This window comes from Sciurus vulgaris (assembly GCF_902686455.1).
Source record: "Sciurus vulgaris genome assembly, chromosome: 9".
NCBI lineage: Eukaryota > Metazoa > Chordata > Mammalia > Rodentia > Sciuridae > Sciurus > Sciurus vulgaris.
In genome coordinates, this window is record NC_136469.1 from 101,726,653 (window position 1) to 101,742,450 (window position 15,798).

A 15,798-nucleotide genomic window follows, 5' to 3' on the forward strand; every position below is an offset into this window, starting at 1 on the left:
CAGTGGAAAGAATCTGATCTAACTATTCCTATGTACATATATGAATACAGCACAGTAAATTTCACCTTCATGAATATCCACAAGGCACCAACTCAAAAAAAATAAACTATAATAGCAAAAAGATTACAAGAGGGAAGGGAACAGGGAAAGGGAAGAGGGGAGGGAAAAGGGAAGTACAGTTGACTGAATTAAAGCAAATTATATTCCATGCTTTTATAAGTATATCAAAATGAATTCTAATGTTATTGTATAACTAAAGAGAGTTAATACATTTTAAAAAAAAAGCAAGTCCATAACTCATTTGCAGAGATTCTGATTTATTTGGTCTGGTGTGGGGGTTCTGACACTTTTCATTAAAATTCTCTAGGTAACTACAATGTACAGGTATAGTCAATAACCATTGGTCCAAGACGATACTAACATAAAAAGACCAATGATAAAATTAATGGTAGACAGACTATCAGGTACTAAGAATTGGGAGGAGTATAAAATAAGATGTCTGATGAATTGCTCTAAGGTAGAGGGCAGGCACCATAGTCTAATGGTAACTAATGTTCTTAACAAAAACATTTGCAAGTGAGAAAAAATGTATCTACTCACAATACGTGCACATTTATGCATTTTGTTGACAGATTATCAACAGAAACTTTGACTTCATTTCTTCTATTTTTGAACCAACTGGATAATAAATGAAAGTCAGTTAAAAGGAAAAAAAGGTACCTGGCACCTAGTTTAGGGATATTCTAATATGATGAAGTTTGATTTAAATAAATTTTATTTAATTTTAGATTTAAGAATATTGCTAATATAAAAGTATTTCAAATACTTATAAGAGAAAAATAAATTGGAATGTTTATTGGCAAATCTATGTCAAGCTCCATAATTTAAAATTATTTAAAGCAAAATTAAAATATCTGTAAAATGTCAGAACAATCAGTATTTCAAGATAAAACTAATTTCTAAGATAAATTGTAAGATCATGGTTATGAAAATAACAATTATGGCAAGCTATACAATTAAAATTATAGAAAACACTGAAAATGAAATATCTAATGTCTTGCTATTGCTTTGGGGGGAAAAGGTGGGGACAATGTTTTTCATTTATTTACAAGTATTTATTAAAAGATCTTCCACATGACATTGCAAATAGTCCCACTTCCCTTCTTGCTATAATACATGGATGCACTCAGAGATAAGATACATAAAATTACAGAGATGGTGTGAAAGTAGGCCACCCCACACCAGGCACACGCTGAAGTACTGCCAAGGTCACGCCCCGAGCACACACAGCACACGGGTTACAAAGAGCACTGCCCACCTCCAGGGACACATGTGAACTTCACTTCATTAAACCAGCAAGGAAACAAAATACATCATAAGTAAATGCTCTTTCACTTTCCTTTTGTTAGTTTTTAAGTTCTTTTTCAACCATAATGAAATTTGCTAGAACAGGATTTTCTTCAGATGTGTACAGTTTAAACACGATTCATTTTTGTATCTGACATGCTATTTTGTATTTGTTTTTTTATTAACATATGCATACATCTAAATTCCTTAAAATTACAACCTTGAAAATGAAATGTAAAAAGCTATTTTCAATTTCTATGCCTCAGGGTCAGTGTTTACATACTATTCTGGAAGACTGGTAAGTTACAACATACAGGATTAGAACCAAAAATTAATCTCATTGAACATATGTTGGAAATTTAACAAAATATTTGATGTATTTACTTTTATATACTTTCATATTCTGAAATTTTAGGCTAATACACGAACGAATTTTATGTACTGAAAAAGTGTTCCAAATTTCTGCTCTATTGTTTTACAAAATTCTGAATATAGCTTTAAGCTTGATTTTGATAGAATCTATATTATGTGAAGAGCCCACATGTCAAAATAATATAATATTATACACAATATACAAATGTATCTTTCCCATCACAGTTCTTCTGGTTGGCAATAATTAATGACACATGGTAATTATTTTATCAAGACCTCTGATATTAAGACTAGACTCGAATACATTCCCCTTGATGACAGACAGCAAATCTATGAATAATTAATTTTACATTCAGAAGGAAAAAGCATGACAGCACAGCATCAAAATGAGAATTCTTTGTGAGTAGATTAAGATACTGGTTATAAACACAGGCATGAAAACTAAAAACACTTTAAAAACAAGTACTGTAAAATATATACACACATATCATGGCTCATTAAGAAACAGATTATTAAAGCATAATGCGAACAATACATTATATTAATTCACAGTACAAATACATTTTAAGGAGTAATTTAAGTCAGGAATAATAAAAATATACATATCACATCAGTTAAGCACTATTAATACATATTTTGTTCTGTCATATATATGAAAATATACAGAGTTCTTTTCAACCAAACTTTTTACATAAATATTCAGTGATTTAAATAAAAGTTGCCAGAGGTAGAATTTGTGTCAATGTTCATGATTTTCAGGAACAAGTACTTCAAATATTTCATTACTCTTGTGTTCTTTTAAATATCCATAAAGAAACTCATGGAAAACCATTATTCTGAAAAGAGAAAGAAGGGAGGTGGGTTAAGAGAAAAATAATAAACAAGCTTATTCAATACCCACAAAAAAACTGAAATTCAATCATTTTAAAAATAAATTACAGTCTCCAAATAAAACCTTATGCCCCAAATCCAGTTATATATATACCTTTTTTATATTTAAAAAATACTGTTCTACTTCTTCAAATTAAAAAGTGTGATTCTATACTTTAAAATAGTGATTTTGATTTCCTTATTCATACTTTTCTGAATTTTACATTTTCTCAGTGAGCATGTGTGACAGTGTGATATAAGAAGAAACACATTTGGTCTCTGTCCCTGCTTTTTGGCAGATGGCTCCTTGAAATCTCCAGAGTGATAGTAGTGTCCTCTGTATAGTAACAAGATGACTGTGGCTGGGGGACTCCTAAATAGCTTCTGAATAGGGCCAATGCCAGGAAGACCAAGGTACAATCTGGGAAGGGAAAAGAGTTGACGGTGGAGTTGATCACCAATAATGAATGATCCAATCATTCACACCTGTGTAATGAAACCTCCATAAAAACTCAAATGGACTAGGTTGGGAAGCTTCCAGAAGCTGAATACTTAGAGATGCCTGGAGTTGATCACAGAAATTCTACATCCCTTCCCCGACAACTCGCCCTTCCACCTGCCTGTTGATGTGTATCCTTTGTAATGGGTAAAGAGTGTCCCCAGAGCTCTGTTAGCCACTCTAGCAAATTAACTGAACTTAGGGAAAAAGGCAGTGGGAAACTGGACCTACACTAGGTAGGTCAGAAGCACAGGTTACAACCTAGGGCTTACAAATGGCATTGGAGTGGGATAAAGCAACCTTATGGCACTGAACCCCTTCCCAGTGGGACCTGACACTATTTCCAGGTAGAAGAGTAAGAAGAAAATGACAGGCCATCCAGTTGGTGTTCAACAGAGTATGTGGTGTCAAAAGTGCTATGCTGAGGGTGTGTGAAAGTATAAAAACGTTTTAGTGTTTTTCTATCTTAAATATTGAGCATCAGATACAGCAGTCAAAAAAGTAAGAAAATTAGAATATATATTTTAACTACTGATGGAAACACTAATCTAAGAAATTATTTCATGGCTGAGCAATTTAATTCTGAGTGCACATGGGGGAAATTCTTTTTTTTTTAATTCTTTAAAATTAGTTTTGGTGACAATATTTAGAAAATGTAGATAGAAATGAATTACTAGTCAAAAATCTCATTAGGATATTTTGAAAATCAATTGTGAATTATAACCAAATTAAAAATTATGGATTTGTTAACTGTTGTAAAAGTTTTCTTCCACATTCAATAGGATGGTTATAACTTAAAAAGCAGAAAATAACAAGTGTTAATGAGACTGTGGAGAAAGGAAACCTTTCTAACAGTGATACTGGGAACGTAAATTACTGCAGTGAGTGGGAAACAGTTTGGTAGCTCCTAGGAGGTTAAACAGAATTATCGTGTGAACCAGAAATTCTCCTTGGGTATATGCCAAAAAACTTGAAAAGGAACAAAACCAGATACTAGTACATCAATGTTCACAGCAGCATTATTTACAATAGCCATTATGTAGAAACAACCCAGGCGTCCTCAACTGATGAAAAGGTAAAAATAAAATGTGGTACATCCTATAAGATGCATGAACCTTGAAAATATCCTAAGCAGAATAAGCCAGGCACATAAGGAAATTGTCTATTGTTTCAGTTATATAAAAATTTACAATAGGAAGATTCATAGAGATAGCAAAGTAAGTTAGAAGTTACCAGGGGCTGGACCTTGTGCCTAGCATGTGTGATGCACTGGGTTTGATCCTCAGCACCACATATAAATAAACAAACAAACAAACAAACAAACAAATAAATAAATAAATATATTGTGCCCATCTATAACTAAAAAAAAAATATATTAAAAAAAGAGAAGTTTCCAGGGGATGAGAAGTGAAGAATTATTGCTTAAGGAGTATGGGAATTTGTTTGAGGTAATGGAAAGGTTTTAGAAATGGTGGTGACGTCCAAACAACATTGTGAAGGTAACTAACGTCACTGAGTTTTACACGTAAAAAGTTAAAATCGCAAAATTCATGTTATGTTTTATAATCATTAGAAACAAGTTTTCTAATTGATCTCAGCTTGAGGGATTGCAGGATTCCACTATGTTCTCTATCAGTGGTTCTTGAAGCATAAGTCTGTGGATCCCTGAGGTTTCCCAAAACCCTTTTAGGGGGGTCTTCAAGGTCAAGTCTAATTTTCATAAAACCAAGGAATTATTTGCCTTTTCATGATTATGTCCTCACAGCTTATAGGTGAATTTCTAGAGCTTACATGATGTAAAGAGCTAGATGTAAATATTTTAGATTTGCAGGACATAGGGTCTATCACAACTACTCAACGCTGCTGTGGACAAAAGCATTCTCAGTTTGTAAACCATGGCTATGCACTAACAAAGTTTAATTTACAAAATCAGGAAGTGGGGTGGATTTGACCTGCAGACTCTAGGTTGCCAAATTCTGATCAAAACAGTCAATCAAGTATGAGAAAACATTTGTCACACTGTACAAGGCTCTATAATAAGAAGGTGAACTGCCACCTAAGCACATTCAAAGTAACACAGCAACTTAGAAGTCATTAGAACACAGAACTCAGAATGAGTGAAAGAGGAAAATAAATGTTTTAACCAAATAAACATAAAGGCAATCAATCAGGAATTATTTAAACCTAAGCCCCACAAACACTGGGTATCAGTATGTTATGTTAAAGCACAGCACATAAAATTAATGTTCATAATGACGATTCTGAGTCCTTGAGCAAATGTTCACTATCTTCTATATATATAGTACTTCTATTAAAAAGAGGCAAAGAAACGCATTGACTTAAAGAAGACTGATGCAACTATTTTTGTCAAGGAGTCTGTGTTCAGTCACTACCTGTCAAACTCTGGATCTGACTCATGCTCCTTTCTCATTCATTCCCATTTTCAATGAATTAGCACATCCCTATGAACATCGGTCAAATGTATCCTAACTCTTTACAACTACTCTGGAAAACAGTTTTGCCATAAGCTTGAGCATATGCACATTCAGTGACCCAGCAATTTTACCCTAAGTGTATACCCAGAGTACTTCCTAAGTCCACACTGGGAACTACACCAAATGTCTACCGACAGCAGAATGAATAAATGAACTGTGGCAAGTTCACACGAGGGTATTTCATTCTGCAGCAACAACACTGAATGATCTACAAGTACACATAACTGGATGGACAAATCTCACAAATGTGTTGTTTAGGAAAAGAAGCCAGAAATGTAAGTTTTCATTTATAAAGTGTCCAAAAACAGGCAAAAAGAATATATGTGACAGTGAAGACAGTTACTTTCAGAGCAGGGCTAATGACTAGAAGACAGTACCAATATTACAAGAGGTAATATTTTGTTTGTTGACCTGAGTTAGTTAGGCTCAGTTTGAAAATTCATTGAGCTGTACAGATATGGCATCTTGAAATAAGTATGTTAAAATTTACTTTAAAAAAAATTCTGACCTAGCTTTCAATATTATAATACTGATTTTGAACTGCTTATACTATTCTTTTTCAAACCCCTATACATCTTCTTACCTCTGGTTTCTACTCTTTCCAATATGGCTCAAACATGGTTGTGATGTTAACCCATCAAAAACAATTCTTTCATCTTATCCCCTTTTTTGTACCCATTTTATAGACAGGAGGACCTTTAATGGCTCCCCTGATTTACAGAATAAAGTCTACAATCTCTAGTCCTTACATTCAAGATACTTTGTATACTCCAATTCTACTTTCCAAACTTTCCTCCTCCCTCACTATATCCCCCCATGACCTGACATTCCTGCCAAATTGAATATACTGTGCCACATGCAATCCTTTGTCTTTTTCTTTTCTTTTCTTTTCTTCTTTTTTTTGTGGTAGTGGCAAATGAATCCAGGATGTCAGGCAATCCATACTTGAATCTACATGCTAGGCAAGTGCTCTACCACTGTGCTATATCCCTATCCCTATCCCAGCTATTATTAGCATCCTGAACTTTGTACTTTATCAAATACCTCCCTATGATGACTCATTATCTGGCATTTTTGTTGCTTTGTCTCTCTCTCTCTCTTTTGTTGTGATAGGGATTGAACCCAGGGCCTCGTGCATGCAAGGCAAGTAATCTACACTGAGCTACATGACATAAAATAAAATGCATGTGCCAAGAATGTTTGGTTTAATGAGTGTGTGTAATTGTAGATATTGACAGAACCACCACCACCAAAACAGAACATTTCCATTACTACAGGAAGTTCTCCTGAACACCTTTCCAGGCAATTTCCCCTCCCATGACAAAGAAAACTACCTGAATTTTTATAACCACAGATTAGTTTTGCCTGTCCTTGGTGTTGTAAACCTACCTTTCTAATAACTATACATTTATATGTTCAGGAGACTGTAAAGGAGACTTCAGAGTAGAACTAAGGGGTGGCGTAGGAAGACCAAGGCGACGCATCTCTTGGATTGCTCGTTCTCTGTGGGTAAAGATCAAGTGAGATAGATTATATTCAAGCACTAAGAAAACTCAAAAGTGGCATATGCAAATATGAGGTGTTTTTAATTAATGTTATCTACTTAATTAATTTAATTAGTATTTCTTTTTTCTTTTCTTCTTTTTTTTTTTAATGGTAGTGGGGAATGAATGCAGGATGTCACGCAATCTATATTTGAATCTACATGCTAGGCAAGTGCTCTACCACTGTGCTATATCCCTATCCCTAATTAACTAGTATTTCTATTAAATTTATATTATATTTTCTGTTTTTTTTTTTTTTTTTTTTCTCCCAGAAAGGGTTCCACAGTATGATCACAGTATGATGCCTAGGCTGGTCAAATGATCCTTCCACCTCAGCCTCCAAAATAGGTGAGACTACACCACTATGCCTTGCCTTAGTATTTCTACTAAATTTAAATCCTATTATCTTTAGAGAATTTTGTGTTAGGTAAAATATTTCAATTAAAAATAATATGCATTACAAGAAACTGTTCAAAGCAATTATCCTATAATCATGCTGCAGGACATCATTAAAATAATATCTTAGAAATAAAATGCTCCCAAAATATTTAGCAAAAATACTAAGTACACATTCAGACAGACACATTAGGCACATACATAAACACATGACTAAAAATGCTAACAGTGGAAGGGAGAACTTATCATTTTAATTTTATTCTTTATTTATACTTAAAAAAAAAGTCAAATCTTGTTTAATGTGTTCTTAAAAACTAAATACTTCCATGTTAGCAAGCAAGTTCCTCACCTGACGTGACCCTTCTGTGGGGATTTGGTGCTGTTAACCACTCTTGGCTTTCCTGACACTACCATCTCCTGATTTTCCTTCTACCTACACAGCCATTTTTCAGTTTTTTACTGACTCCTTTTCTTCTGCCTGTATTTCACATGGTGGTGCTCTCTGAGCTAGGTTTACATTCTCTCCTGTGCTTCAGATCCACACACGAGTTTCCGCTGGACAGTCCACAGGTACCTAACATACCCAACACACCCAGAATTGACCCTTGTTTACTCATCTAGGCTAGGGCAGATTTCATTCCCCAGTGGGCCAATCAAATCCTATACTCACTTCTACACCCACAACTACATAATGTTTTTAAATGTCTATGTACAAGTCTGTCTCCCTCATTATAATGGGCCCCCGAGAGTCAGTTATTTATCTGTCTTCCCTATTTAACTGGTATTCTTAGCACATGGTATAGTGCCTGGCCTTTAATGGAAACAATATCAAGACTGTCATGAAGGGGCACACTTCATAATAGCAGGTTCTTTTAAATCTTACAGCAAACTGAATATAGAAGGATAGGAACACTAAAATATATTCAGTGCTAGCCTATTGGATCACCCTTACATGGCAAATAACCTCCTGATTTTAGGTGTGTAAACGTGATCTTCTTCCCATTAATTTAAAAACAACCATTTAAACTTTTGCGTAAGGGATAGTCGTGTATTATCTGCACTTCATTAATTTTTCACTTAAGTCCTAGGACCATGCTTGCCCCTCAGAGGAAAGAGCTTTCAAGGTGTTTCCTCCTCTGCCGCTTCCTTTCCATCTCTCAATGCCTATAAAACTAGCCCTCTTCCTTCTTCCTTTCTCAAAATTCGCAAACGTCAGAAACCAAAGTCCATTTTCTCTGTTATACTTTCCTTCCCTGGTTCTGGGTCTGCCCCCAGAGCAAGTGTCATGATTATGCTGCCATTTCCTTTGTGGGCAATTCAGAGTCTATGGCCAAGACCTCAAGTCTATGCCTTGAGTTCTTCAGGATTGAGGATTTCCACCTAGTTCAGTGTTTCTCAAACTTTTTTCATTGCTACTCTCCCAAATGAACTTTCTTAGATTTTTCTCCCTCAGATTATTCTGCTACCCCATGAAATTTTAGTACACACAAGTTAAGACTGATTTTAATTCTTAAATCAGATCTCATTTCTGTTTATAACATTTGGGGATTGAATTTTTCAACATAAAGCAAATGAACCAAAATAGGAGTATGAAAATTACTAAGGTGTAAGGAATATAAATTGTGGAGGTTAAGAGCACGGTCTTTAGAATTGGACCAATTCTCCTGGGTTTCAGTGTTGGCTCCGTCACTTAACAACTGTGTGACCTAAGTTTGCTATAATATAGGCAGAAGAGACTGTTGGTAGAATTAACAGACACACACGTAGGGTTCTGCAAACATTTATAAACTGCTCTTCTGATGATCACTGTCATCACATTCATGATTAGTAATGGGAGCTTTTAATTTGGGCCATATTTTGGGGGCTCTTGGAGGAATTGATGTTGACTACCTATCTATACCCTCTGGAATAATGTTCTACTTTTGCCCTGTGGAATGCCTCAGGAAATACTGATACAACACTTGTTATTTTATTTACTGCAGGGGTGTTATCTTTCACATTATTTGTTGCCTTTTAGAAAGAAAGAATTACCAAGGGAGTTTACATATTAATGTGAAAACAAAATTTGTTGTTTGCAAACCATATTAAATCCTGTTTGGGACAGAATAGAGAACACATAAAAACATTGGTGGCACATGCCTGTAATCCCAGAGGCTCAGGAGGCTGAGGCAGGAGGATCACAAGTTCAAAGCCAGCCTCAGCTACTTAACAAGGCCCTAAGCAACTCAGTGAGACCCTGTCTCCAAATAAAACACAAAATAGGGCTGGGGATGTGGCTCAGTGGTTGAGAGTCCCTGAGTCAATTCCTGGTACAAAAACAAAAACAAAAACAAACCTCAAAAAAATAAACACTGGTGCTAAAATTTTTTTTCTTACCGTTCATATCTTTCAGTTGAAATCTGCCTTTTCAGAGTATCATAATCTGTTTGTAATTGTGTCACTTTAGCTCGAAGCATGGTATTTTCGCGGCTTTGACTAGTTCTTAAAAACAAATTTAAAGATCACAGAAATAAATAACAAAAGTTTCATTTTGTAGAGTCAAGTGCTATAGGTATTTTTCTAAAATCAACAAACATATGGAGGTGGTGCTTAAGGACAGAAAAATAGAAGATCAAGACTTTTCAATAATAATTCTCTAAACTTCTAAAACTTCTAACACAAAGTTATCATTCACTTAATTTACTTATCATTGACAGCTTCTAGTATGTGACAGGTACTGCAGTAGTGCTGGGGAAACAAATTTGAACACGACATGAACCCCAAGACATATCTTCATTGTTCTTTCATGTTTTTTTTTTTTTTTCAAATATCTTTTTTGTTGTCGTTGGACACAATACCTTTTTATATTATTTATTTATTTATGTGGTGCTGAGGATCAAGCCCAGGGTCTCACATGTGCTAGATAAGCACTCTACCACTGAGCCACACCCCAGCCCTCTTTCATGCTTCTTGCCTCATAAAGATTTTAAAACTTCTTTTAAAAGCCCATTCTTCCACTTGTACTCTACTCTGGGTTTTCTCCCCTCTCCCAACAAACATGCCCACACCTCTCCATTCTAAGATGATGTCATCATCAGTCTCCCCAATGATAACCAATGCACTTACAAGGGTCAAATCCCTGCCTTTTCTAAGTCTTTTCCTCATCCACAGCTGAGATACAGATCCATTTTCCCAAACTGACACTCTCCTCTACTGAGTCTCTGTTCATTACTCACATTTGGGCATTTGCCTAAAGTTTACCCTTGTCACTCACTCCTACTGGGTACCACTTTGGCAGTGAAGATACCCAAGCCTACATTTCCAAACACTGTCTCGCCTGAGCTATTCTTCTGAATTTCCAAAGCAGGAGACAGATACATCAAATATTTTGGTTTTTCTACCACCATTCACACTTTGACACCCCTCCCTTCTCCCCCCAAATTAAACAATTATATTTAACAAGTACTTTTCTCACTTAGGTTGATTTATGACACTTACACTTTGCTTTCTGAAAGGGTTAACTTCTCCTTAAGTAGCTGAATTTCTGTATCCTTCTCGTGTGAGGTTAAATGAGTATGAAATTCTTTATCTCTATTTGTAGCCAACAATGATTCAAGGTTTTTAATCGTGTGTCTCTCACTTGACAGTTGTTTTTTTAACAGTTCTGATTCTGACTTTACATTTTCTAATTCTACCACAGCCTACAGGAAAAACAAAGATTAATTCAGTATAATTTTAGACTTTGAAAAATTATCTGACAATATAGCTCTGCAGAACTATTTACCCATCCTGTGCTTCATTTGGAATATTGGTTAAATATTTTAAATCATTTAATTATAAAAACATCTCATTTTAAAATAATCTTTGCTACTTTTACTAAGGACTTATTTGGCTATAAGATATTCTCCAACCCTCAAACAGTTTTTACTCATGCTACCTTGTCAAGAAAGGGTCATTAACGTAAAATCCTAAAATGCAGCCACCCCATCAGCATAAGGTCCTCTGGTCTATTCAATATACTTGCTGACTATAGAGTCAAGCCAGTATTGTCACTTTTAGTACCTGAAAACACACTATTAGATGAGTAAAAATCGAAAACACTCATGTTTGAAAACATACCTAGGCTGTTTAAAGTAACACCTTGGTTTGGAATGGGAAGTTTTAGCACTGAAGTCTAACTTTAAACAAAGAGAGATTGTTTGGGATGTGCTTCTAAGCTATAGTGAGAAAATTCATAATCTCAAAATACCCATCCATTCCAAAACAGAGAACACCTAATTTGATCACTACGTTTGCCCAAGAAATCTTGGAAAGAATCCTGGAGTCAATTTCGTCTATGTTCTGTCATTAGGTGGGTATGGTGGCTCGCCCCTATAATCCCAGCAACTCGGGAGGCTGAGACAGGAGGATCGTAAGTTCAAGGCCAGCCTCAGCAAGGCCCTAAGAAACTCAGTGAGACCTTGTCTCAAAAGACAAAACAAAAAGCCCCACAAAAAAAACCAAAAAGGGCTGGGATGTAGCTCAGTGGCAAAGCACTCCTGGGTTCAAACTGCAGTACCAAAAAATAAACAAACAAAAACCAAACCAAAACAAACAACATCCTGTCATCAAAAGTGACTGCTATAAAGGGGAACAAATATACTGGGTAGCGAATGGCAAAGTAAAACAATTAGAGTAAGCCTCCAGAAAACAGTGTGCCCACACAACTTCTCTTTAGTTCTTACCCTTTCCAACTCAAGGCTTTTAGAATTCAATTGCTGGGTCATAACATCTTTGCCTGAATCAAGCTTAATGCAAAGTTCCCTAACAGAAGACAAATCATTTAACACTGCTGCTTTCTCATTTTCTTGACGTCTCAGCTCGTCTTCTAATCTAGCCATGGCTTTTGCCATTGATGAGATCTGAGATTCATAAGCATGATGGGCATTTACGTGCTGAAGAAAGAAAATAAAATAGGCAAAAAAAATTAAAGTAATTCAATAATTTCAAGGCCTTGACGCTGTACAGCTACAACTTCACTTTACAAATATATGACAGCCAATTTTTGCATATTTAAAACATTCTCAGGCGTAGTCTGCTATTTAAAGATGGCCTACTTAGTGCACAAAAGGAATGGAGTATAATTACTAATCATGGTAACTAAGTACCTCATGTATATTTGGAAGGTACAAATATGAAAATTATTGTGTCAGGGTATTGTGAATGTGAGGAATTCTTAAGGTTATATTAAATTTTTCCTTTATAAATTCCCTTTGCTATAATATTGTCTTTTCATTGAAAAGTAACATATATACTTGTCATTTCCCAAACATTAATGTGAAATTTAAAAAACAGGGTTTACTTTAAACTTAAATACGTCAGAAAGAGAATGATTTTAATTCCTTTTGATTTAAATAGAGGATTTTATAAGATTTTAATAACTGAAATAATGACCAAAATTTGAAATACTGATAAAACATTCTACCTAGAATAATTCACATTTTAAATTTCTCACAATTAAAAATTTAAATGGTAAATACAAACTGATATAAACTTTACTCCTATGTTTTGGGAAGATGCCACATTTGGAAAATGATTTTAACAGACTTAAATGAATCAACATTAAAAATCTAACATTATGCTATAAACATTTAATAAATATCAACAGGTACAGAAAACACTTGAATTTTCAAATATTAATACATTAAGTAAATAAAAATTCCCCCAAATAAGTCAAATATAAATACATAAAGCCAATACAAACAATGACAAAGAACAAAAGAATTAAATAACTCCTGAGAAACTCTTTTGGGGGTTGAAAAGCATTCCTTTAGTTACCATACTCTTCAGAACAGAATTCGTAGAGATAGTATATTAGTTTCCTAGGGCTGCCATTATCAAATCACTGCAAACCAATTTATTCCCACAGAGATCTGGAGGCCAGAAGTCCACATCTTGGGTGTCAATGGAGTTGATTTCTGGAGACTCTGGAGCAAAATTTGTTCATGCCTCTTTCCTAGTTTCTGGTGGTTGTGACAATACTTGGTGTACATTGCCTTGTAGAAACAGCACTCCAAATCTCTACCTCTGTTTTCATACAGCGTTCTCCCCTGTGTCATCTGTGTCCGATTTTTCTTGTCAGGACAGTAGTCATTCATTAGGTTACAGCCTGTCCTAATGCAGCATAACCTCATCTGAATTTGACTGTATCGAAGACAGTATTTCCAAGTAAGGTACTGGGAGTTAGGAATTCATTGTATCTTTTTGACAGACCCAATTCTACCACCTCTCTGGTCCCCCAAATTCATGTCCTTCTCACGTATAAAACATCCACTCCATCACAACTTTTTAGCATCAATCTAAGTTCAGAATCTCATTGAGACGTCATCTGAATCAGTTATGAGTGAGACTAAGCATGGTCCAACTTGGGGCAAAATTCCTCTCCATCTCAAAACTAAAATACTAGAAAATAAGTCATCTGTTTCCAAACTACAGTGGTGGCACAGATTCAGAACAGGCAGTCCCATTCCAAAAGGGAGAAAGTATAGAAGGAATAAGTGGATTACTAATCCAAAGAAAGCTTGGAACCACAACACTTCAATGTGCAAGAATAATCATCTGTGGCTCTGATGTTCTTTTCTCTAGGCCTGCCAGGGTGGTCCCATCTTCTTGGCCCTTACGGGTGGTGGCCCTGCCCTCTAGAACTAAAGAGGCAGTGGCCCCATCCCATTGGTCAATGCCCAATAGGTCTGTGATGGCAGCAGAAGCTGCACCAGCCTCTGAGCTGCCCTTGGCAACTCTGCTGGGCTTTCAGCCATTCTTAAGAGTCAGTTTTCCCTTTTGTTTCATTTTTTTTTTGGTACAAGGGATTGAATCCAAGCACACTTAAACACTAAGTCACATTCCCAGCCCTTTTTATTTTTTAGTTGTTGATGGACCTTTATTTATTATTTATTTGTATGTGGTGCTGAGACTCGAACCCAGCACCTCACACATGCTAGGCAAGTGCTCTAGCAAAAGCTACAACTCCAGCCCCCCCAGCCCTTTTTATATTTTATTTAGAGACAGGATGTTGCAAAATTGCTTATGGTCTTGCCAAGTTGCTGAGGCTGGCTTTGCACTTGTGATCCTCCTTCCTCAGCCTCCTGAGCTGCTGGGATTACAGGCATGCACCACCTCACCCAGCTGATTCTCCCCTTTTCTTGAAGGTGAACATACGTTTGCAGCCATTTTATACCAGTGAGATCCCATAAGTCCAATAGCTTTTCTTCATTTTATTCTATTTCTGACCCTTTCAGTCAAAGCTGGCAGCATTTCTGTTGAGATTACTGATTGCACATGAGTCACATACCTAATCTCTCCATCAAGAATTTGGCCACACTCTTGATCCTTTCTCCAGAGAATACTTACCTGGACAGGCTAGTATTATTTCAAAATCATCAAGTTTTGGTTCCTTTTTTGCTTAGTAGTTCTTTCTTCAATTTCTACCTTTCCTCTCACATTTTACTGTAAGCAGTAAGGAGAAATTAGGTAGCCCCTTTCACACTTTGCTTAGAAATCTCCTCAGCAAAATGTCCAAGTTCATTACTTCTAAGTTTGATTTTCTTCCCACCAGTAAACCATAAGTTTTCCATATTCCCTCCACTTTATAAAAAGAATCATCTCTTTTCCAATGTCTAGTAACATCTTCCTTAATTCAGTCTGAGTCTTCATGTATTCTAAAATGACATAAGCTCTCACCACAGTTGCCTTTAATGTCCATATTCTTCAAGACAATCTAGGTTTTTACTGTTAAGTACCTCAAAACTTTTTCAGTCTCTACCCATTACATAATTCCAAAGCTATTTCTACATTTTTAGGTATAATAGCAGCAACCTACTTCCTGGCACCAAAATCTATTATTTGTTTCCTAGGAATTCTGCAGCAAAGTGCTACAAACGGAGTGGCTTTTAACAATAGAAATTTATTCCATCATAATTCTAGAAGTTGATAGCCCAAAATTCAGGTGGTGGCAGAGTTGGTTCAGTCTGGAGATCCTGAAGCAGTGTATGATCCATGCCAGTCTCCTGGGTTCTGGTGGATACTGGTCATTCTTGGTAATAACTTGGAGATGTATCCTTTCAATCTCTGCCTCCATTTTCACATGGTGTTCTTCTGTGTCCAAATCTCCCTTATCTTATAAGGACATTGGTCCTTTTTGAGCTTCTACTCTATTCTAGTATGACCTCCTTTTAAATTGATTGTATCTGCAAAGACATTATTTCCAAATAAAAGACTGGGGTTTAGGAACTAAATATGCCTTCTAGAGGTTTTAACT

The 15,798-nt window shown here is 35.7% G+C and overlaps 1 protein-coding gene across 7 annotated transcripts in view; it reads right to left on the reverse strand.

Annotated features, from left to right (window-relative positions):
• Positions 1-309: 309 nt before the first annotated feature.
• The window catches only part of CEP135 (centrosomal protein 135), a 71,470-nt gene continuing 55,981 nt past the window's right edge, over positions 310-15,798 (reverse strand). For 5 of the 7 annotated variants that reach the window (XM_079153747.1, XM_079153744.1, XM_079153746.1 and 2 more), the window contains 5 exons: positions 12,227-12,436; positions 11,001-11,203; positions 9,900-10,004; positions 6,973-7,086; positions 310-2,555 (listed from right to left, as the gene is read on the reverse strand). In XM_079153747.1, the coding sequence (XP_079009873.1) occupies positions 6,984-7,086; positions 9,900-10,004; positions 11,001-11,203; positions 12,227-12,436 (621 nt within the window). In that variant the 3' untranslated portion in view covers positions 310-2,555; positions 6,973-6,983. The other 2 variants (XM_079153750.1, XM_079153749.1) reach the window with 2 other exon arrangements.